This window comes from Magnolia sinica, chromosome 3, assembly GCF_029962835.1.
Source record: "Magnolia sinica isolate HGM2019 chromosome 3, MsV1, whole genome shotgun sequence".
NCBI classification, from domain to species: Eukaryota; Viridiplantae; Streptophyta; class Magnoliopsida; order Magnoliales; family Magnoliaceae; genus Magnolia; species Magnolia sinica.
The window spans coordinates 116,630,034-116,655,649 of record NC_080575.1 but is presented as its reverse complement, the minus strand read 5'-3'; the positions used below and the strand labels follow the sequence as shown (position 1 = coordinate 116,655,649).

General features: G+C 39.0%; 1 protein-coding gene across 1 annotated transcript; it reads right to left on the bottom strand.

The window, feature by feature from the left end:
* Positions 1–4,048: 4,048 nt before the first annotated feature.
* Positions 4,049–24,421, bottom strand: LOC131240890 (vesicle-fusing ATPase). The gene is made up of 21 exons (XM_058239414.1): positions 24,179–24,421; positions 20,518–20,624; positions 20,331–20,412; positions 20,097–20,147; positions 19,542–19,703; positions 19,230–19,384; positions 19,008–19,116; positions 15,520–15,619; positions 15,360–15,415; positions 12,446–12,511; positions 12,237–12,319; positions 11,784–11,917; positions 10,037–10,247; positions 9,218–9,349; positions 9,082–9,142; positions 8,935–8,994; positions 8,247–8,305; positions 7,903–7,990; positions 6,505–6,627; positions 5,695–5,760; positions 4,049–4,380 (listed from the first exon to the last, which is right to left on the bottom strand). Exons 1-21 carry the CDS (start codon positions 24,356–24,358, stop codon positions 4,234–4,236), a joined length of 2,232 nt encoding a protein of 743 aa, XP_058095397.1. The 5' UTR covers positions 24,359–24,421; the 3' UTR covers positions 4,049–4,233.
* Between the last annotated feature and the right edge of the window lie 1,195 nt (positions 24,422–25,616).

The following is a 25,616-nucleotide window of genomic DNA, read 5'->3' as shown; positions in this document are numbered from 1 at the left end:
TTCTGATATATTGTTCGTTTTTTGTCAGTGGGGTGTCAAATACGAGTCCCATCATGTTAACGGTTCGGATCACTAAAGCAGGGGCTCCAATCGTAAAAACTGAAAACAAGATTACTGTGCATGTATCAGGTCGAGCACCTAATAGCTTCCACGGGCTAGAGTAGGGTAGGGAATCGGCGCCACCGCGTAGAAAAAAATGTACGGATGATGATTGGTCGGTGATAAGCAGCGAGATATCTATGGAAAAGTACTACGGTGATAGTTTACCACCGTTCTATTCTAATAATGGACCCCAATGGGGATGGATCAAAGCCTGAAAATTGCAGCGATTGAACGATCTTAACCGTCAAATTGAGGTCTATTAAACAGATGCTCAAAAGAATGCCCTTTTGCCCCAAAAGTTTAGTCATGATGGAGGCCCAATAAATTTGCCTAGGTGGGCCACGACATGCCAAGTGCACCTTGCACTTCGCTGAACCATCACACAAAATTTTCAAAAAATTAAGTTGACAAAATCATCGTGATTGATGGAAAACAGGACATGGTGCAACGGATTAGGATATGGCCTTTCGTTGGATGGGCCCTACCATAGAGGGTTTATGGCCGAAAAAGTTGCATTGCTCGAACAGGATCACAAACAGATAAGCATTGCTGTCCAAATGAGAACAAAAATGCAATAATCGATTGAAAACAAACCTCTTTTTATGTTGTTATTTATTTATTTTTATTTTTTATTTATTTACACACGCACTCGCTACACACCCACACGCACGCCGTAATGGGATTTCACCACCTACGGGTTTCGAACCCAAGACATCGTGTTGAAACTCTTTGGAGTCCACCACTAGGGCAAGGACGGGAACCCTTATGTTGTCATTTGAATGCCCTTTTGTAAACCCCATTTAATCCAAAATAGGTGCTAAAAAGCCCACTCTCCAAAAATTAATTAATTTGGATCCGTTAAAGATTGTTTATGGAACTCTATGAGGTCCATTTTGAAAGGGCCTAGATTTCCTGTAACCCCAGCGGATAGAAAGCCTTTGCTGGCATAAAAACTTTGTTGGGCCACCATAATGGCTAAAGTGACATCCACTCGGTCCACCAATTTTGCCGGATTATATTTAATACTTCAGCCCAAAAATGAGGTAGGTCCAAAATTCAAGTGGGCGTTGGGCCACACCACACGAAACAGTGGGATGAAAATGCCTGCCTTTTGAAACCTTCTTAACCATGAAGTTTTTATGCCATCCAAACCGTTCATAAGATAATTTCCATGGGGATGCATGGAAAACAAAAATATCTGCCTGATCCAAAACTGCCGTGGCCCTTAAGAAAGCTTCAATAGTAGGATTTTCAATCCTCACTGTTTCCTGTGGTGTGGCCCATTGAAGTTTTGGATCAGCCTCACTATTAGCCTCATGTATTAACATGAGCTGGCGAAACTGATGGACGGAGTGGATGTGACATGGACATCGCAGTGCACCTCACTGAGCTTATGCCAATGTAGGGTTCGCTCTCTAGGCAGGGGTCACAGGACATTCTCGTCCAGTTTTGAATGATAAGGTTCCCGCATACCATTAACGCATTGCATGGTAGAAGATGTATACACAGCGACTCTTGGAGTGCACCCCACGCAAACAATCCTTTCCATTACATTGGACTTTGAGTGGTTAGACAACGACGCAAGCAGAGACTTCGTGTTTGTTTCCCTCACTGAGATTTCTTACATTTCTTAGCCAATCTTTACTTTAAATCTTTGCCAAAAATATAAAGATGAATATTTACAGCCTTATGTTTCAATCTCTCTTTATATCCATAGGCTTGTTGTGGTTGTCCTCATCACCCACGGCATGCTTACCAGGTCTTTTGGTTGTCCAAATCAAGCGTCGAGACTTGTGTAATGGTGGGGACAGAATTCTGCCGAGTCAGATCATCTTGATTAGTTGAGTTAACTCAGATGATTTAATTCCCTTTAGATTCTAAGGAAGTTATTTTATAAAGTGGCTGTGTAGGATCCTTGATAAGCTAAACTGACTACATAGTGGAACCCTCTATCGCCAAGTCACCCCTAAAATCAGGTTGGTTGAGCAATCCTAACCTCTAGTTCACAGACGTTTGTTGAAACAGAACCATTGGATTCGTTTTCATTCTTAACCATCCCTTAAATGTCCACCAATTCGATAATCAGGTATTTAAATAATCTCAAATTTTGGTTCACGATGTACCTGAACTGGGACCTATACTTTGGACAGTTTAGTTTGAATATCTCGCATTGTCTAAGTGCCTGCGTATCATCCATCACACCCTGCCAGATTATCAAAGTTCTTCTCTAGATTCTTTTGGTTTTTCTTCTACTGGCTGACATTTCTACTTTTCCAACTGGGCTCATACCACCTTATCTGAATTCACTCAGTATCCCAGGTCAAGACTTGCTAATTCCTAAACTACTTGGACCCAGTTAGAAAATAAATATGCACCTCTTTCTCAGGGAGGCAGGGGCACCGCTAGCATATCTAGTTGTCGTGATTAGAATATCAGTTTATGTAATGTTTGTGAAGTAGTGCTAAACTGATGACTGTCAGACCGGGACCTTTAATGGAAATGATCATTTCAAGCGCATCTCTCGTATGAAGGGTTATTTCAAGAGAGTTGGTAAAGGTACTACAGATGTAACAGGACACCGATCGGTGGAATGTAAAGTGGTTTTAGTGGGTGAAGGGGCAACATCATGTTCCATATGTTCATGCATACATCGGATACAAATTTCATACATTCAATGGGTCTTAAATAGACAAATTATACTGATTTCATTTCCGAACTAGCTGATATTAGAAATTTAATGGAGGGCCAAATGAAAACATTCAATGGGTCAAATTCAACAAACAAATTCTTGTTGACCAAAGGCTAGAATGTTATATTAATCTGAAATTTGGAAGCTAACCATCTACTATCGTTCTAACAACCTAAGAGAAGGGGAGAGAGGAATGCTTACCTGCCCACCAGTTCTCACTAAAACTCATGAAAACTTTTTGAGAACTCATCTCATGTGATATGAGCCCAAAATCTAAACCGTACACGTGATGCAGCACCCCACGAAACCCTTAGGGCCCAACTTTTACCCTGATTCAAGACTTTGGTGGACCATGAAAAAAGAGGCAAATCAAGGGAGGAAACTATTTCATTTCGCCATGGCCCACTAAAGAAGTTTTAGATGAGGGTAAAAGTTGGGCCCTGGGGGTTACATGGAGTGTTGCATCACGTATACGGTTCAAATTTTGTGCTCATATCACGGGTGATGAGTTCTCAAAAAGTTCTCACAAGTTCTCGTGATAACTGGTGGGCAGGTATCAAGTACTCCTCGCCCTCTCTCCCACGTCTTGCAAATTGCAAACCCCTATCTCTGATTCTCTGATACACGTGACATCCACTAGCAACAAAAATAAAACCTTGGCTGAGAAAGACTTACTGGTCGCCTTGCAAACCAAGGATGGTTGGATAATTCATCTCTAAATTGTACAATGAAGAAAATGATGTCAGCGATGATGAAATTGCACAAAGAAGATTTGTTTCCATTCTACAACATCTGAACCTCCCATCTGATGGACCCTACCATGGCTGTAAACTGCCTCTTAAACATAACAATGGGTTCATCTCAACAAGTCCATATGCAGTTGGATGGACGTCACATAAGTACACCCATTGGATAATCTCAAGCATTCCACCTTCAATGGGATGAGAAATCCATTGATCACTGTGAGCATCTAGGGCCCACCGGATAGTCATTGCTGATGGTTATAAATGAATAACCTACATAAAAATGACTTCCTTGAAAGTTAGAGAAAAGAAATGCGTTAAGCTTTTGTCAAAATGTAAGGTGTTTAATACCTGTTACAATATACAACTGCATCATAAAGTGTAGAAACACAGGCTCATAAGATGCAATATAGACAATCAAATAGATTATGCAAAAAAAAAAAAAAAAAGGCCAGATCACCATATAACAAATAGGAAAAATGAGGGAAAAAAAACAACAACAACAACAACAACATGAGAAGGCGCAAATGGGAAAATCATGCTCGCAATAGCTATATTCACTCACATAAACCAATCAAAAACAAAAGAAAACAATAAAGATTAAAGCATTGCACTCGCTAAGGTGAAGCTTTAAAAAAAAAAGTTCAGTCCCCAAAGATTTCCAGGTCATGAGGCTTGTTGCAGTGATATCAGTGGAAATTAGCGAAATGATAGAACATCACCAAGGCAATCGAAGAAATGGTTAATGTTAATCTTTTCTCTGCCAGAGTAAATAGCATCAGCACTCCCTCCCTCTGGTCCATGAGCAGCCATCTCCACCAGCATATACAGCTTCTTGATAGGGATCTGTAGCATTGCACCCAGAGTTATCAGAACCCAACTGACAAATGTAGTAGTCTTACAAAAGACAAGAACACGTTATATTTGTGAAGTAGCTTATAATAGTAGAAACTGTCATTTGCTGAAATATTTGGGCTGGGAATGTTGACTTGACAGAGTGAGTTTTTACTACATATATAGTAGTAAAAAGTGAGATGATCACGCATGTGACTTCACGCCAGAATAACAAGGTGTAGACCATCGCTGTCTGCCCATGATGGGATGTGGGACCCAGATAATCAGATTTTTTACCAGGACAAGGAATAGCTGATCTGTAAACGAGGTATGGTCCTAGTAAATGTATGTTCTCTTTGTTGGAAGGAGAGTGAATCGGTTGACCACCTCTTCATGTATTGTACATTTGCGAGGGGTGTTTGGGATAACTTCTTATCTCTGTTTAGAATTTCACGGGTGATGTCAAAGTCACTCCCGGAACTTTTGTGAGCATGGCAAGGAGGCATAGTCTGCAAGGAATGTTTGGTGTTTAGCCTCGCTTGCGCGAATGTGGAGGATATGGAGGGAAAGGAATAACCGGTGCTTTAACAATTCCTTGGGCAGCATATCAGGAGTCTTTTGCAAGGCAGAAAGTTCGGTTATTGAGTGGAAGGTGCATTGTTCTGCGTTAAAAGAGTGCTCTCTTGCCCATCTGAACTGGGCCAAATTGTAAATGTCTGTTTTTTTCTGGGCCTTTGGCCCAGGGTCCTCTGTATAGTTGTATCTATATGTTGTATATAGCTGCTGTAATTATGCTGGCCTTTTTGGCCTGTATTAATAAATTTGCTCTCTCCAAAATTTAAAAAAAAAAAGAAGAAAAAAAAAAAAAGAATAGCTGGCCTTTCGTCAAAAGTCCCAATCATGGATGGGACAGATGAAGACTCATACTGTTCTTTTGGTGTGAGTCAAATACCAGATCATCAGTCCAATCATGGGGGCAGATATGAAAGACTCAAAACTGCTCTTTTTGTGTGACTTGAATGACAGATCACAGCCTAAAGTAAGGCGGAGCATTTTCCAGAGTCCAGTCTCTCTATTGTTGAACATATAAGATGTTAGTAAGAAAAGGGGCACCCATGGCTGTACTGACAAACAAAGTGAATTTGGCCATACTTAAAAAAGGATCATAACCTTCAGTAGCTTAGTCTTTCCAGCTTAATTTTCTATTCCAAAAGATTGAAAATTTATCAAAGCAAAACTGATAACAAAATAACACATCCTCTGGGAACAATGGGAATGTGAGTGCATCCATGCATGCTCATGCAAGAGAGAGTAATCGAAGCATACATTGTTCAACGATTCAGCTGCTGTATCAATATGGTCTGCATCAAACACACCGAGTTGTTCCAAAACCTGGAGAGAAGGAATTATCAAAATAAGGATGTCCAAAGTAATTTCAAACAATTACCTTTTTGTCTATGTACAAAATTAAGAGGCATGGTTATTTCTCCAAAGGGCAGAATGTCAACGATTTGCTGTTCTAAAAAGATAATCCCATTTCCCAGATGTGTGGTGATGTGCTCCAGCCTTCCAGGTAGAAGCAGGTATACTGGGATCATCAATTGATACATCCAGTAGCAGCAGCCTATGTATTCAAGTGCCCAAACTCTTGGATCAAACTAAAATTTTCTGGCAAGAAAAAGACCACTTCTTGCCTCCACCAGACCACTTTGAGGAGAGATGAAAGTCAGCTATTTGCAACACAGTCTTGTATTTCTGTCAGGTTATTCGCTGACCGTTGGCATATATACATGCACACACGTACATATAAGAACACTCAAGCATTATCTCTGGAAATATACTGTCTTAAGAATCAATTCACCCTTGAAAAGCAGGCTCCTGGGATGGTTTTAAGGCACAGATACTTTTGGCTTTTGGCTGAAAAGTGGTTATGATGTTGCCTACATCTAGCCTGCCAACAGAGCTGCAGTTCTACAAATCCCAGGGGTATCTTTCAGTTAGTGTTGAATGCTTGCCCATGATTTAGAGACTACTCGAATGACATTAATGTCCTTTTGATAAAGGCAGGTCTTTATCCTCATTCATGATTTCCGGTTCTTTGTTCAGTTCCTCATGCTCGTTTTTAATTTGTCTTACCCTTTTAGCATCTGCGGTTCGCAGTGTTGGGACACTGTAACTGAGTGAAAAAGCATTGCAGATGCCAACAGACTCCAGGAAGCCCACCTCGCTAGTCGTTCCAATCACCAGCAAGTGTTTACCCTGGCATCAAAACAGAATTGAAATTAATAAATCTTCTATTAACTGGCAGAGAACTGGATATTGGTGGCATCAGCAAGGACAAAAATACACAGACTAATACCAAAATAATTTGTAAAATCAATTGCAAAAATTTCCACCACTACGGCTACGTGCCATCCAATAAATTTCTTCAATAAGCACCAGATTAGACAGTGGCTAAATGGTTTAGATAAAGACTAAAAAAAAAAAGCACTTTCCAGTAACAAAGGTTAACTTTTCCCATCTATCATGTAATGAAGAATGAATACTTATTTAGCCTCAAGAAAACAAGAGACCAGGATCTGAACACATCAAGCTGAATAAGGGTTACCATTTGAGAGGATGAGTGGAGCTTTCAGCCAAACAGTGAATAAACGACTGCAAGCCAAATCTGCCTTTTCTGAATATAAGATCTAAACTCATCTTTCTTTCTTTCTTCTTCTTCTTCTCCTTTTTTTTTTTGGAAGGGAACAACAGAAGGGAAGCAAAAGAGGAATTGTGAGATACCAACACCAACCTGCTATCAACCATTTACAACACTAAAGCCCAGTAACCTAAGGCTGCAGGTTGGGTTTGGTTTAACCCAAACCCAATTGAACCAACCCAAGGTCGGGTCAGGTTATGTTCGGGTTGAACAAATTTGGGTCGGGTAAGGAATAATCAGGTGTATTGAGTCAGGTCAGGTCGGGTTCAGGTTGGGCACATCAGGTTGGAATTCAGGTTGGGTCAGGTAGAAGGTAGGGTCTACTTGAGGTCAGGTTGAGCTCAGGTTGACCCTCAACCCAGTGCAACCCGCCCGAGTTGCACCCCTCCAATCACCCAACACAACATCCCTCTTACACAAATTAAGACCCCCTGCCCATGAAAGTACATTTCCCTTAGCCTATGCAAAAATCAAGTCTGGAGAGATCTAAATCCACCTTTGTCCAACATAAGGGGAAAAAGATTACTACCAGGTAAGCATGATTGGACCTTGAGAATATACACACAATTATTAGCTAGTGAAACTTCTACTGTTAATACATTTTAAGGAGCCGCTACTTACACCACCCTTCACTGTATATATACAGCCTTTCTTCTACTTGTGTAAATAGTAAGATATTGTACTATAATATTACAAAAAGTAGCAAATGGGTTCGCCTATCAAACTGGGTGGATGTAAATTACTTCCTTTTTTTATTAAAGTATGGAGCAGATAAATGAATCTATGCACACAGTTTATGCCTCTGTAACTGCTAAAAAAAGGAGAGGAGCAACCTTTGGAGGAAGTCGTTTGATGAAGAGCAGCAATGTCTGTAAAATCACATTTGAAAAGCGTGGTCCAATTGGTGCGTATTCAAATAACCTGAAGCAAAGATTTCATGTCATTGGTTGGGACTATAAGTAAAGGGAAAAGCTAAAGCTATAGCCACCTTTCGGACAGCTAAATAAACCCTCCTACTTTCGGTCATACAATAATACAACCTTGAACTATTGTATAACCAAAAGTAGAAAGGATTAGTAATTAGGTATGTTAGTGGCTTCCTAAATAAAAGTGTCAGAAAAACAAACAGCACAAATGAATCATATCAAACATCTAGAATCAAATTCGCAGGAATTACCTTTCAATGTCATCTAGGACGATGATGCTCAATGGAGACTTGTAAGCATCCTCAAAAACCTGACCAGAGGATGTTATATGGCAGTTTAAAGCTTTCTCTTAAAGAAGAAACATCAAAGTGGCTATGGATAACCAACTCAAAAACATAAAACAAGAATGATGCAATAGCCTCCCAAAACCCCAGTTCTGAGAATCAAGATGGAAAACAGGTTAAAGCCACACTTCGACCAGTCCTAGCCATCCTACGATTGCCATCAGATAAAATGATAGAAGTCAAACTGAGTGAGCAAAATCAGACGGTCAACATTTGTCTAATTAGTGTGATTTTCAGATATGAATCACCCTCGATGGGGCATATGACTGATAGGGTGTGGATTTACATGAACACCCCATTATGGATGGAGCAAGGCCAAGCCACGCTCTAACAGTCCTGACTGTCCTGTTGATGGCCATCAGTTGGTAAATAGAAATGTCATAAAGTCAAACTACGTGGGCAAAATCAGATGGTTAATATTTGCCTACTTAGCGTGATTTTCAGCTATGAACCACCCATGATTGGGAGGGTCTGGGTTTACATGTACATCACATGTACAGCAGATAGGTTGCCAAAATTTGTAAATTGGGGAAATGCATAGTTTAGTAGTAGATGCCAAATATATTCAAGAAAAAATTAGGCAGCTTCAGCAAACCTTGGAAATTTGTGCACATTTACTGCTTTCACTAAGACCAATCATCGTTTCTGCTGAGACCTGTCCTCGTACAAAAGATCATTATACATTAGGCGATAAGAAATCCAGAAAAGCAAGAACAATGTTTAACAATTTGGATGAACTTACTATCTTAGCATAGGGGAAGTCACTGTCAATACCAATTGTAGCTGCCAACGCAGTCTTACCACTGCCAAACAATGAAGTTTTAGAAGAAACTACATTTGAAAAAGGTACATAAAGAAAAGATAGAACTGAAGCATACCTGCCACTTGGACCTTCCAGAAGGCAAGTAACAAGTGGGCTACCCTTGCTAAGTTTGACTTGCTCTACTAGAAGCATAGCTCTTTGAAGAATATGTTTATGGCTCTCACCACAGTCCACAATGCCATTAACTCTGTGTTAAAGAGATTTGAAACAAGAAGGTCAATGAACATTTGAAATAAGGTAAATCTGCTCTGAGATTGACAGCTTATGCAAAACACCTACACTCAAACTTGCTCTACTGGGTTTTGAGTTGAATTCTTGACTAAGAAGTCGAATGCCCAGCTGGGTTTATTCAACTTACTTTGACTTAGCACTGCTTGTCTAGTAAACTAGTTTGATTTGGCAACAACTTTCATCAGCCTGGCATATAAGATGCTTCCATTTGTTTGGATGAATACAGTCCAGCATTTTAACCCCTCTAAAGCTGCACTGGAGGTACTATTAATAGATTGTTCAGAGACATGCCTAGCAGAAATAATGCCTCATGCATGACTTGAAGATCATGAAAGCATCAATAAGGCCCACAAGGATCAGAACTAGGTTCCTTTTGGTCAAGGAATTCACATCACAACACTGGCTCAAATGAACCAATTCCATAAATCATTCTTTGATGCTAATGGCAACATAAACATGGGAAATTAGCTATGTTAGGCATGAAATTTAGCTTTAGTATTTGAAAGAGTCCCAATTTCTATAGTCGATAACAGTGTGAAGGAAAACCAGTTTAAAAGCTAAATTGTTGAACATGGATGTATACCAAGTGAACAACTTCTAATACATTTTTACCAAACAACTAAAAGCAGTAACTTGAACCAACCTGCATCTTTGCAGATTATCTGTTGATGCTCCAAATGCAGGGATAATTTCTTGGAGGGCATTCAAAAAATCATCCATGGTAACTTTTATGTTCTCCTCATCCAAGGGCTTAGTAAGATCATCTAGACTTGTTTGGCGGTTCAAAGCAAATGACACTGCACTTTTTACAACACCTTCAAGTTCTGCTCCACTGAAGTTCTTCGTCCGAGCAGCTGCATCCAAAATATGATTTTTCAATGGTTAATAAGATATACATGTCAATGTTCATGAATCTAACAAAAAAAAAAAACCGAAAGAAAGTAGAATTATAAATCCAACTTGCCATACTTCTTTCTGAAAAGCAAAACTCCGATGCACCAGCAATACATGTTCTTATATGCATTGTTCCAAGTATCAGCGATATTACCGACAATATCGCCGATATTACCGATAATATCGCCGATATTATTGGTATTGCCAACTCGGTGATACTGATAACACTAAGAGTATCAGAAATTCCAAGTATCAGCAGTATATCGCCAAGTATCTATCACCAATGTTTTCGACTGTGTAAATTCCAAGTGTCACTTGTATCATCACTGTACCAGCGATATTTCAATAATAGAGCTAACGTATCGATATCACCAAAAATCTTTGTTAAGAAAAAAAAAAAAAAAAAAAAAAAAAAACCATTTCAAATTTTTTTTTTATGGGTGCATGGTTGTATGATGAAATGCAAGTTTGTATGCGTGTATGTGTATGCATGCATGGATGGATGAATCATGGATGTATGGATGAATGGATGTATATATGTGTGTGAGTGTGCATGCATGCATGAATGGATGGATGGATGAATACACACGTGTATGCATGCATGGATGGATGGATCATGCATGTATGTATATATGTATGTGTCATTGTATGTATGTATGCATGGATGGTTGGTTGGATGGATGGTGGTTAGATGGATGGATCATGCATGCGTGTTTGTATCCATACATGTGCATGCATGGATGGATGGATGGTTGGATCCACCATTTTCCCCATGTGTCCCATGCTTCCCCAACGTTTCCTTGAGTCAAGGATAAATGCTTTAGGCTCCCCATTAAAGGGAAGCTTATTATTTCATTCCTTATGCAACTCTGTCTTTTTTGCTATTATTTGATTCTTAAATATGCAAATATGTGTATTTCAGCATCTCTTGAAATATCATTGAAAAATTCCACCATTTTATTGAGTCAGCATTAACAGGCTTTTAGGCTGCCATAAAGGGAAACTTATTACATATGCGCCTTTTTTGCAATTATTTGATTCCTAAATATGCAAATATGTATATTTTAGCATCTCTTGAAGTTCCATTGAGAAATTCCACCATTTTCCCCATGTTTCCCTCAATCAGCGATTATTTCTGGGTATCGACGATATCAATTTATGTTTTTCTATCCCCAGCCAGCGATACATGTAACGATACCGATGCTATAAACACTGCTTATATATTACGAGGATAGTACAAAATCATGGTATAAAAATCACAGCTCTTGCCAACTTATCTAAGGCAATTATTGAAGCTCTCTTTGGGCAAGTACCTGAAGCAATTTCCAGTCTTGACCATACAGCTTTTTTCTTACCTAAGTTGGAATTAGGATACTATCTTCTTTATAACATACAATTTTTTTTCCTACCATTATCATTTGACTACTCCATCCCTTTCTTAAGAGAAAAACTTTTGAAAAGTATTATGCAAAAGCATGTCTATCTAAAATGCATACCAAGTTCCTGAAGGTTCACATCAGCAGCAAGAAAAGAGTTCTCTTTCATCTTGTTTGTATGTATTTGAAGAATTTGTAGACGACCATTTTCATCAGGAAGGCTTATCTCAACTTGAACCTCCAAGCGTCCAGGTCTGTAAATAGAAGTAGATCAATCAACAAACTTCAATCATAAGAAAGAATTCCTCGACAGAAGATGCAAGTGTTAAGAATTCCCATTGAAATTATTATACAGAAAATAAAAAGGACTTATTGTTAATATAAACATTTCGATCGGATTTCCACAGGTTTCCCAAATTCCCCCTTTTTGCATCTAGTGATAAAATGCAAAAAAAGCCACAATAGTATAATTCAATACAGCGATACAATTTTAAAACATTAAATAAAAAATTAGTTCTTTGTTTTTTATTTTTGCGCCGGGGGGGGGGGGGGAGGGGAGAGAGAGAGATTCACCTCAAAAGGGCTTCATCAAGTAAATCCTTTCGGTTAGTCATTCCAATCAGCAAAACATTATTCAAAGCTTCGACGCCATCTATCTAAAAAGCAATAATGTGCTTAGTTGAGCTGATGAGATATATTGGCAAGGAGAATATCTAAGATAGTTTAGAAATCACATGGCAATTCTACCTGCTAGAAAAACCATTTAAAAAATCTAGACTCACCTTCGTAAGGAGCTGGTTCACGATGCTATCATGTACTCCAGTACCATCTCTAGTAGATCCTCTTGACTGCAAACTCAAAACAAGAATGAATTGTGTAATCAAACTAAATGTATAAGAATCCAACCAATAGCTGTCATCCAGTTAAGTGCGTGATTGGTAACAAAATACTTCTTTTATAATGATTGGTAATGCATCATTGTCATCGTCATCGTCATCGTCATCATCATACCCTTGCCCTCAGCTATTTGTGGGCTAAATAGGGATTCTCATGGTAGCTTAGCAAATTTCAGCGATCAGCTAACCCATTGGAAATCAACTGCTACCCATGTGGAGTTTTTACAGTAATTGCTAACTAGTGATGATTGGTAAGACATACACAAATAATAGATAGTATCTTTGATATAAAACAAAAGGCATGAAAATTTTTGCAAAAGAGAAATGCTCACACGCTAGTTGCACGTCCAACTAGTTGGCATGTGGGGACCACCATTGTGTTTGTATGACATCTCGCCATCCAAAAAAGTTGTTACCCCATCATGAAAATGGGAATCCCCAAAAATCAGGCTGACCCAACTATCAGGTGGGGCACATCATAGAAAACCATGAACCACCCAAAAAACTCAACATTTACACAGGGCATCCCATTTTGATGGTTGGATCAACCTGATTTTTGGGGCATCCCAATTTCTTGGTGGGAAAACTTTGCTGGATGGGCGAGCTGTCATACAAACAGAATGGTGGGCCCCCACACACCAACTAGATGGACATACAACTAGTTGTGTGTGAGCATTTCTCTTAAGAAAATCTAGCAACTTCTTTGGAATCTACATGGGATTCATATTAATTGATAACCACTACAGAGTGAAATAGACCAATGAAACATCAGTTCTAAAACATACAAGCACAGAACCACAGTTGACATGGTAAGATAACAGATGTAGTAAATGATGAGACAACTGAGAAATGAATGTATGGAAACAAAGGTGTGAGGAGAAACGGATTTCCCAACAACTTTTTCCACACAAAAATGTGGTAGAAAGCATGAAACACAGTTGCAGTCTAAAACAACTATCCTTCAAATGCATCAAGAATTCAAAAAGAAAATAATCATCAGTACATTGAAAGCTAAGTTTTTATATCACAAATTTTGAAGCACCATTGGAGATAAAACAACAGATTTGGTGGAAAATGTACAAAATATAAACATGCAGACTAACATAAGGGGCCATTTGGCAGCTTGGAATTTTGGGCAGTTGAGGATTTGAAATCCAAATCCAAAGATTTTCTATTGTTTGGGCCCCTGGATTTTTGGTGAATTACAAATCCAGCAGGATTGAAAATCCTCAAAACGGCCACTTTTTTAATATTCTCTAAAAGGTGGAATGCAATATCCAAGGATTTTCAATCCTCTCCAACTGTGATAAGTCCATAACTGCTCTATCCTCCTTTCTGTGAAGTGTCCTTTTCTGAAAATCCAGGTTGCCAAACGCAGTTTCTGGATTCCATGGGATTGAAATTTCAGGCTGCCAAACACAACTGATGGAATGAAAATCTCAGGGATTGAGAATCCTGGATTTGGATTCTTAAGTTAAATCCAGATGGAAAGTGCCAAACCACCCCTAGTGATCTCCTTCACTGATTCAAGAATTCAAATATCTCTGTTGATACATTGAAAGATAAATCCTAAAACACGAGCCCTAGGTAGCATCCATCAAATTTGATAGAATCAGTAAGACATGCATTTGCAAACTAAAATGCATGAATGCATGGTGCCATAGTTGCTAATAAGTCAAAAGTGGGAAGGAGGACCCCATTTCCCAAACGCAACATAACTCATTCGTAGCATTTAGCTTGAAATGTCATTGCATCTCAGGAAGCCATGCATGTGAACAAGACCTAAAACAAAATGATGATTTAGTCGATTTCCAAGCTCTAGCAAGCTCACATAGTAAACCCTGCTCGCGATGATATGGAAATACAGTGCCAGGTAGACGATCTCAAAACAACATTGCCATATACCTAGCCAATAGTACATGATATACGTGGAACTAAGACTAAACATAAGCATAGCTAACAGAACACAACCAATATCAACAACACAGGAAAAGAGTACAGAGCTACCTCATCTGAAATTTTCTAATGGATGCAATCGACTAAAACGTGCAGCTGAATCAAATGAATGCCACACGCATGCATGTGCGCACGTGCACACACACACACACAGAAATGGTACTATGAGGTCAAGCTGTGAGGGCCCCACCGTGATGTGTGTCGAAAATCTACCCCATCAGTCAGATGCACCATTCCATGGTGGGCCACAGGCTTAAAAATCAAGTCAATCCATGACTTGGATGGGCCACACCACATACAACAGTTGAGAGGGGTTACCCTCCCATTAAAACATTCATAATCATTTATTGGGCCCACCGAGATGTGGTTCACAAATCCAGACCATCCATTGTGTGTGTCCCACTTGGATGAGGGGTTAGACCAAGTTTCAGCCACATCCAAAACTGAGGTGGACTCCACCAAGTGCTTTTATATGTTTTAGGCATGGTTTTAGATGGTATTGCCCAACGGAGTTCCATATACAGCTGATTTTTGGGATATCCCACCTGAGTTCCGTATACGACCCATCAAATGCACGGGGTTGATGTTCGACACACATCACGGTGGGGCCCACACAGCTCAACCTCATGGGAAGTTCCCATGAGGTCGACCTCATAGTACCATTTCCCATATATATATATATATATATATATATATATATATATATATATATATATATATAAGCACAATTTTGAAATGCTATCACTGTTGAAATTCATCCATATCCAGTGTAATATACTCTTTCTCCATTTACAGTAAGGATCAATTGAGGTAAATGGAAGTGGAAGTTTAATAAGGTACATACCTTGCAAATAGCATCAATTTCATCAAAAATGATAACATGCAGATCACTTTGATCACCTAAAACAAGGAAAGAAAGGAATACAAATTAGACTACCAAAACAAGCATGAATGGCATAGCCATCACTATAAAACATGACATTTCTCTGAGCAAAGCTGCTCACCCCGAGTTCGTTGGTCATTCTCAGCATCAGCAAACAGGTCCCTTACATTCTTTTCAGTCTCTCCAACATATTTACTTAAGACTTCAGGCCCATTAACAATCTGAGGTTTACGGAAAAAGTTAAGGTCAAATGTTGACAAGAATAAGTAATGACCCATGGCTCTATCTAAAGAACAACATTAATACATGCCGTCCTGTTTAATGGAAGCAGAATCCTGAAAATTTTCAGTTTTTTTGAGAAAGGTAGCAACTTTTTATCAAGCAAGTCCCAGAAAAAGAAACAATAGATGATGAGAAGTCAAACACACGAGAACCATCAAATTCTTCCGAACAACTTCTTCCTGAAGCTTTAATGCCAAGCACCAACTTGATAACCCTGCCCTTTGCCCCTCATGGTTACCTTGACTGGAAGTTCTGACTTGTCACTAGAAGTCAGATTGTTGCATTCCTTCCATACCAACCAAAGACCCACAAGGAGTTACTTTCTCCACATCACATGCTTTCATGAGCCACCCCATCCTCCATCCCACATATAGAAGAGCCCGGCTATCAACCCAAGCATCACCCAAGCAATCCTAAAGAGAACCAAGACTTGGCTCCATATTTCCAACGCACAGACACAATGAATGAATAGGCGGTCAACAATTTATGCTTCTGATGCAGGACAATTAACCACTTACTCTAAAAGCTTGAACTGTAAGAGCATGGTAAATTAATCCCTTTATTTCATAGCCCAGGCACCACATCTAATGGGTTAGGACCTCGGCTGAACCCCCCTTGTGGGCCCCAAATCACATAGATACCGCCTCACACGAGCCATCCGAATCACACGGGTGGGGCCCGCCTCACACGGACTGCCCACCCAGAGTGTGTCCCCGCATCGCACAGGCTACCCCACTCGAGCCCAGTGTGAAAATGCTCCTGCATTAATCACCCCCGGTGAAGAGTCTCGAACCTGAAACCTCCCACTCTGATACCAATTTGATGCAGGACAATTAACCACTTGCTCTAAAAGCTCGAATTGTTAGAGCATGGCGTATTCATCCCTTTATCTCATAACCTAGGCCCCAAATCTCATGAGTTAGGACCTCGGCCAAACCCCCCTCGTGGGCCACAAAATCACATGGGTACCGCCTCACACGAGCCACACGAATCACAGGGATGGGGCCCGCATCTCATGAGCCACTCACATCCCACGGGCTACCCCACTCGAGCCCGGTGTGAAAATGCCCCTGCATTAGCTTCTCAAACACAATTGATCTATTAACTAGAACCATTTCCTAGCTCCTGAAGTGTCAACTATGACGACCTTATGTCTATCCACTAAACAACTGAACACAAAAATAATGAGATCCTGGCAGCTCTAAATTCTTGCCATGGGGGCTCTCTTTCCTCACCTATCCCTCTTAAAAGAATGTTATAAAATGAATTCATTTTAAAAAATAAAAATAAAAAAGAACTCTTTGATCAGTTGAAGGCCCACAAGGGGCCAACCGTTAGCAACCAAATGAACTCATTTAGTTCCTCAACCACTAAATTCCTACAGAAGTGAGATTCCTAGACCTTTGATACCATCTGTCATTCTAAATTTATTTATTTTTATTGTCTTTTTTCTTTTTTCTTTTCTTTTCTTTTCTTTTCTTTTTTTTTTTTGGCTACAATTTCACAGTCAGCTACATGTATTCAACTTTTTTGCATTTTACAACCACAAATGTAAGGCATTATGTTTACACAGAATGTCACAAGTAGGGCTTTCATCCAATATTTTATTGCCTCTCTTCCAAGATGAAATGGAAAGGGGCCACCCTGTCAAAACAGACCCAAGTTTCTACACATTACTGGAATTTTTTCGACTGTTCCCTGATCAGAATTCTCATAATCTACTGAAGAAACAGATTGTAGCGAAGGTACTGCCAAAAAGATTCCTGCAAATTTTATAAGCATGCATGTTATCGACATATTGATGCAGCTTATCTCTTCAAAAGGGTGAAGTCACTCATAATTGATGATGCTAATATTACCAAATCTAAACATGTTAACTAATTACGGAAAGAAATCAAAGACCATCTCAGGAAACAACAAACAATAGTTCCAATAGGCAATGAGGCAATGAGACATTAAAGTAACCATATTCCCAAGCCAGTAATAATCCCCCCTGTTAGTGCATTATAAAATCCAAGAATTAAGCTATTCACGGGTGTTTCTAAGTGAAAACTTGGCAACTGGATGGTGACTAGTGTCATATCCAGCGACAGTAAATTGTTGTGGAAAATCTCCTAAGTCATGTTATGGAACATTTTGCTGGAAAGGGATAAGAGGATTTTCCACGGTAAAATTAGTGATACAATTGAAGTTTTTCCTTGGGTTTAGAACACAATTATGGCGGGAAAGACAAACAGGCAGCTGGCAAGCGTCTCTAAAGAGATGTTACGGCTCATGTGATCTGCGGCCAAGGGGACCATTGAAAGATGGAGGGCAACCCGAGCAGGGATGAGAAAACTCAACTTTGAAAAACCTGGCCCTGCTGAGGTAGGAAGCTATGAAGGAAACATATGGGAGAGAGCATCACCATGTAGTTTGACCCGCTCAGCCACTACTATAGCCCAGGCTATGTTTTTAAGGGGTTAGAATTGCACACTACTAAATTTTTACCACTCATACTAGTAAGAGAAGCTAATACTAGTTTAGTTTTAAGTAAATCTCTCCCTGCGAACCTCCATGACATAAAAGGAATCGCACTTGATAATGAATTATAGTTTTAAATTACGGCCATGTTTGGAAGAAAGCATGATTTCCATGCCAAACAGCAGAAAAGGAAAAGGGTAATCCTCTGATGTGATGTATTGGTGTTGTTTAGATAGTAAAGAAAATGGTGGATTCCACCAAGCAATCATTACACTTTTCCATAATTTGGATGCTTGGCACAAGAATCTAGGTGAGTATAGTGAGAGGAATATGAGATTTCCGCTTGCTACCCAAACAAGAACTCAAAATTGGAATCCATATTTCAATAATTTCTCATGGAAATCATCATTAGGTAATTAATGTTTTTTCCTTTCTTTTGCCTTGGATTCCATGTATCCTAAGATGCCCCAAGGAATTGGACACTTACTAGTTTAGTTTTAAGTAAATATCTTCAAGTAGGGATCTTCAAGTCAGTTCCCGAGGAGGTTGTTATATGTTATGTAGGAATTCAAAGCTCGTAGTGTCAACCAGGACATGGCTCTCTCACATTTATAGTGAGACACATAGACGCTGATAGTCTTGCTAATGATGGGGTCAATCAGAACAATCTAGTCGTGACTAGAATCTTGACTCTCAGTGGTGTAGTCGATAGGCAATAGCCAATCCACATATCATATTGATTCTGTGCTTTCCTTTCTTTATTTAATAAAGTTCCTTTGATATACATTTATTAAATTTATAAATAAATAAATATAAATAAAAGAAACAAACAAACAAACAACAACAACAACACTATCTGCATACCTTAGGATCCCTTCCATTTAACATTTTCCCGATTTGGCGAGCCATAAGAGTCTTTCCAGTACCAGGTGGCCCATGAAGTAACATCCCCTTGACATGCTTGATACCCAATCTGCATTATATAAGCATCAAAATATTTTGAATAGGGTTAGTAGTTCATAATTACCGTAGACTTAGTAATTCATAAAATTTAAACAAAATTTACAACTGAAGATAGTGCAATACTTATTGATAACATGTGGGGGAAATACACGGGAAGCAAACGCTCTCCGAAATATATCTGCAAATTCTGCACTCAGTCCACCTATTCCCAGACTTTGAAGATTAAATTCCTTCTGCCTAAAGATTTTGCTACTAGCAGCTTCACGTTGATTGACTATCTGCATAACTCGATATTACAGATATCTCAATTTAAAATGGTGAAATAAAATGAACTATCATCGTTTGAAGATATTCACTTAAAACTAAACTAGTAACAGAAGCTAATACAAAAAGGAAAAAGACCAAGTGGCATTACAAGGGTACAGAAAGAAATACCTTAATTCCGGAGCTTGGAGAAGTTTCAAACACAAAATAGGTTTCTGCAGACACCATTCCCTTGTTCATGTCTTCCTGGTCCTCTACTGCAGCCTGATTGACAGTAAAGATATAGTTTGTTCCACAGTATTCAAATGATACCTTCTGCCCTGTTGTCATAACCTGCATATCATCCGACCTACTTAGCCAGTCCTTTAACAGTTAGCCAGTCCTTTAACAGAAATACATGATGTATTGACTTGAGCACATAATTGACATAAGCAAAGGGGTATGCATTACTAGCATGGATGATTCATAATTACAAACAGACATATAATGGAAACAGGAAAAATAAAAAACTCATGTGGTTGCAATTTATAAAACATAAGCAACTATTCTAAAAAGGAAGAGGTCGTCGAAGTACAGCACAGAATGATATCTTTGGGTTTTGAATGATGCGACATGAGTGATAAATCATGCATTTCACTAAAATTGTCAGCACCTGATGGACAAACCTCAACTCAAGTAGCCAAAAGTCAACATAGAAGAACCATCAAGAGAAACAGGAAAGTTTACCTGGTTAATGAATCTTTTTCGAAGTTGTTCTGCCAGACGAACAGCATCAACCTAAAGAACACAAGAGCCTATACATGTCAGCCATACTGCTTTCACACAACACCTCAAGATTAGAAAAGGGTATTGGACATTCCTTTCAACAGAAAACCTGCTAGGCAAACTAAAATGGACGTAGCTAAAAGCCATAGCATTATTACAGTATACTAAGGGTGAAAACTCCTGGAAAAATTATACCTGTTCATTTTTACCCTTGGCTTTGACAAATTCCAACTCCAGAGTCAGCAACGCTAGCTTGAAGTTATCAGGTGGAACAAATCTAAATACGATGTTACCAAACAATGATTACAATGCTGAAAAAACTAAACTAAAAAATAATCCATAATATGTCGCTGAAAAATTTAAGGAACTGAAATTTTCGAACCTACTAACGGATATTGTGTCCCCAGTAGAAACTTTGGTATGCCGGCGTTGGATGGCATTCAAGCCAATATGACCATCACGTATACTTTCATGAGGAGTATGAAATTTGTTAAGGGAACATGAAAATAAATCCAAGAATATAAGCACAATCTCACGGCAAGAGAAAAGCAAATTGACAGTTTTGGGCATTACAAAAAATGTCACAGAAAGGGAACAGCAAATTGAAAGTTACGCACATTACTAAAAATCAATCTCTTAGTTATGGAGGTTTTCATTGAAGATTCATCTACAGTCTAAAGAGGGGGTTGGAGGTAAGCATTCAAAAATTTCTTACATGAGTTTTTCTCAAGTATTGTAAGAAGTTTAATATCAATAAATTATTTCTCCCTCTCTACTGAAATATTCTCATTGACTCAATAACCAGGTTGCACCACAACAAACTACGGTAAGCTTCCGGGAAATAATGAATGTAATATCATTTGTTCTATAAATGTGCTCCAACTTCTCTAGCTTTTTGGAGTGTAACTTATTAAAAGTGTATTTGTATTCTTATTTTCTTTTTTTTGTATAGTCTGTATACTCTGCTGGTGTACCATACTTTTATATCAATATATGTTAGAGGGGTGTTGTAGAGAGGAACACTACACAAAACCCTAACCTTTTCCTCCCTTTCTCTTGTCTCTTTCTCACTTCTTCTAATCATCTCATTCTTCGTATCAGAGCAATCCCTTTTTTATTGAGGGTTTGATTGGAGGTCTACAGCTGGATATTGCACTTTTATTGGTGGGAATCTGGTCACTTGGAAGAGTAAGAAACAGTCAGTGGTTGCTCGGTCGTCGGCAGAAGCGGAATATAGGGCAATAGTGCATGCAATGTGTGAACTTATGTGGCTTTGAACGTTGTAACAAGAACTTGGCTACTCCTCTCCCGATCTTATTCCTCTGCACTGCGATAATCAAGTTGTTATTCATATAGCTAGCAATCATGTGTTTCATGAGTGCACGAAACATTGAAATAAGTTGTTACTTCATTCGTGACAAGGTGGCTGCTAAGGAAATTTTCACTCCTTTTATTCATTTAGGCGAGCAACTGGCTGATATGTTCACTAAATCTCTGGGTCGGGATGTCTTATGTGGCTTAGTGGTCAAGTTGGGGATGATTGACATCTATGCTCCAACTTGAGGGGGAGTATCAAAAGTGTATTTGCATTCCTTTTGTGTGTGTGTGTATAATCTGTATACTCCACTGGTGTACCATACTTTTATATCAATATATGTTAGAGGGGTGTTGTAGAGAGGAACACTACACAAAACCCTAACCTTTTCCTCCCTTTCTCGTCTCTTTCTCACTACTTCTCCTGATCATCTCATTCTTCTACAACCTACATCTACTTAACTTCCCCACTCTCACACATAACCACTTCCATGCAGCTAGGAGAACAAAGAGGTCAGTGGCCATGTAACAATTATCCAAGAATACCGTAATCAGACAAATAGATTCAAGAATGAAATACCACACATGAGCATGTTTCATGAAACAAAAGCAAATGAAGAATCCAATATTGAGTGCACTCCTCTCAAAAACAAGGAAAGAAAAACAAAATCATATTGCAAAAAAGTAAAATGGTCAAAGTGGTTGTCAGACTTTGTTTAGGCAACATTTGGATGAATAATAAACTTGAGTTGAAAATAGTTGGTTTAAACAAACAAAGCACGACAAGTTTTTCCTATCATCTATAATGATTGTAGTGTTCAGAGTATCGGTATCATTACATGAATCAATGACTAGGGATACAGAAACATGTATTGATATCGTCAATATTATAGCAACAACTTGGACAGGAAGCATTGGTAAAAAGGTGGAATTTTTTAGTGATATTTCAGGAGATGTTAAAAGACATGTTTACACTTTTAGGAATCAAAAAAAAAAAACTATACATCAAGTTTCCAATTTATAAGGGCCTGAACCTTGTGATATTGGAGAAAAGCGGTGCAACTATATCCAAAATGAGTTCATATCATTCAAATATCATATAGTGCAAGTAATAAAACACCCAAATCAAACATTTCTCTGCTTTCGAGTTCACATCATTCTCCGCTATGAGATTTCTCCCCCAAATTAGAGATTTGATTCTAAGGACTTGAGAGGAGTGATCGAAATCACCATAGAAAGAGAATCCCAAAAAAAATTTTAAAAAAATGGAATTTGTTTGATTTTTCCAATTTTTCCTTTAAATTTCTATCGATTTCAAGAGTATTTACACACGTTGTTTGCATCAGCGATGATATCGATATTATCATCAATACCAAGAAGCAATTAGAAAAAACCAAAATATGGAAGACACTGACAATATCGAGCAATGTTGCTGATATATCAAAAATGTTGCCGACATCATGAAATCTGAATAATACCTGGGTTTTCTGTATCACTGACCTAGTGATACCAATAATATCACCAATATTTGGAACGCTAATGAGGGCGAGCCTTTAAATTGTTAGTTGTGTCCCTTTCAACTCTGACTTGCAAACAATCCACTTGTAATCTGGAATAAGGGCCCATTTGGACATCTCCCTCAAAACGGGTTTCTGCAAATCCCTTTCTATCAACATTTTTGTCAACTTGCCAAAAACCAATCCAACTGGTTTCAGCAAGTGAGCTTTTTAGCAACCACTTTGGCGAACGGGGAGCAGACAATAGTTTGCGAATGTGCATCCAAATGCAAAAGCCAAAAAGGAGTTTGGCCCAAAATGGCATTTAGCCGTCAAAACACCCTTTTGAGGGTGCGTCCAAACAGACCCTAATGCTAAGAAAGTTAATTACAATTTGGCCATTTCCACATTGTGAATTGTATTCAAGATAAAGACTTGCAACATTAAGGCCCTATTTGGTAGACACCTAAAAATGAGTCTCGTTTTAGTTAACAATAATTATGTATTAGAGATATTGATCTCTAGTACATAATCACTATCAACATGAACTCATTATGCATTAAATAATTACTGTTAATGAAAATGAGATTGACTTTAGGCATCTACTAAACGGGGGCCGAAGTTATTGCAATAGAGTCAATTACATGTCCAAAGACTATGCATTTGGATGCACGATCGGATTAAAATGAAATAATTAGTCAAATAAATGGAAATAAAATAACAAATTGTTGCAATTTACCTTCATTAGTAATCATACCGAGGGATTGGGTTCAAATTGCAACTATATTACTTTTAAGTTGGGTAAGAAATGCAGCAGCAATTTGAGGGCTACTTCCTCGTTACGAATACTAGCAAATGTCATTGATCTTTTGTCATTTCCTCTTTGATTAAACTCAATATTCACAGTACAATACACTTACGAATCCAAACGGGGCCTAAATGTCCATTGAAACAAAAGCAAATTACAGATCTAATCTGTGATTCCTCTCATTGGTGAGAAAGAAAATAAAAATAAAAAATACACACATCATTGTTTCTACGATGCAACTTTCAACATGTTATGAATATCCCTACCTTCTGACCATTAAAAAAACACGTGTCCATTCAACAATCGTCAATCAAAACAAGCGAAATCGCAATTAATGCATCGAAAGCAAAATCATGTGAACGACCGAATCGGAGATTGCGAGAAAGAACAAGCGAATGTGGAAATTAAGGATATCAAATAGAAAGAACGACGGAATCAGCGATGGAAGCGAAAAAGAGTTTCGATCCAGGGACGGAGAACTTCCGAAGATCTGCGGCCGAGCAATAAGCAAAATTGGTGAGGGCGAGATCTGCTGCTGGTGTGTTGGTGACGATCATGCCCATCGCAGCGGCAGACGAAGAGCCGAACCCTAGTCTTCCCGCCATTGACGAGGATCGGCGGTTAGAAAGCAGGGCGCTTCCAGAAAGAAATGAAAATGAGGGGATCAAGACCGTTTGGGCTGTTCTTTATATTTTTAGAAGATGGTGGGATGACTTGCGTAGGAATGCGAAACGAATTGGCTCTCCCCCTGCCACCAGCCAATGGCTGATGGTCGGTACTCTGTGGGCCCCACCATGATTTCTTTGTTTCATCGATGCCGTCCATATATTTTTCCAGATCACTTCATGGAATGGGACCAAAAATTAGATCTATCCCAATCTCAAGTCGACCACATTACAGGAAACAGTTTTGAATGAGCGTCGACCATTAAAAACTTTTTGGGGGCCATAAAATTTTTGGATCAAGCTGATCTTTGGTTTTTTCCCTTCATCTGGTCCTTTATGACATAATCAACAGATTGGATTTCAAATAAACAGTACAGTAGGCCTTTGGAGGATTTTAATGGTAAATATCCAATCACTATTGTTTTCCTGTGGTGTGGTCCACCTGAGATTTATATCCCTGTAATTTTAGGCCTCAAATGATCTTTAAAAATGGATAAACGGAGTGGATGAAACACATACACCATGGTGGCTCCCACAGAGCACCGACCACCAGCCACCGGACTGGTGGCAGGGGCGTAGCCAATCCGGAACGAGGGACGCGGATTTCCTGCGAAAGGCGGTTTTACTGTGAAAGCCTGCGCTGGGAACCTAGGTCGGGCCCACCATGATGTTTACGAGAGATCCACCGCATCCATCCGTTTTTTGATATCATTTTAGTATATAAGACCAAAAATGATGAATAGTTTAGATATTGTATATGGTGTGAAAAAATATATTTATGAAAACAAGCAAAGGGTGCATTATAAACCATGAATCATGAGTCAAATATACAATTAAAATATATTATAAACTCACAGTTCTAGGTTCGGTTCTACGGTTCTATTCCAAGTTTGGTTACACGGATTGGATTCATGGTTCGGATCCACGGTTTGGATCACGGTTCGATTCGATTCTACACGCCCCTAAACCGGATCTGAGCCGAACTACACGGTTCTTTAATTTTTGGAACTAGAATTAGAACTGTCACACTCTAGAACTGGACCAAACTGGACCATTTGGTCAGTTCTGGTCCGGTTCCATGATTCTACCGATTCGATGTGCACCCCTAGTATGGATAACATGAAAACATCACTGTCGACCCTAGAGAGATTTCTAAGGTAGGAATTTCCATACCCACCTTTTTCTTTTAGTACGCACA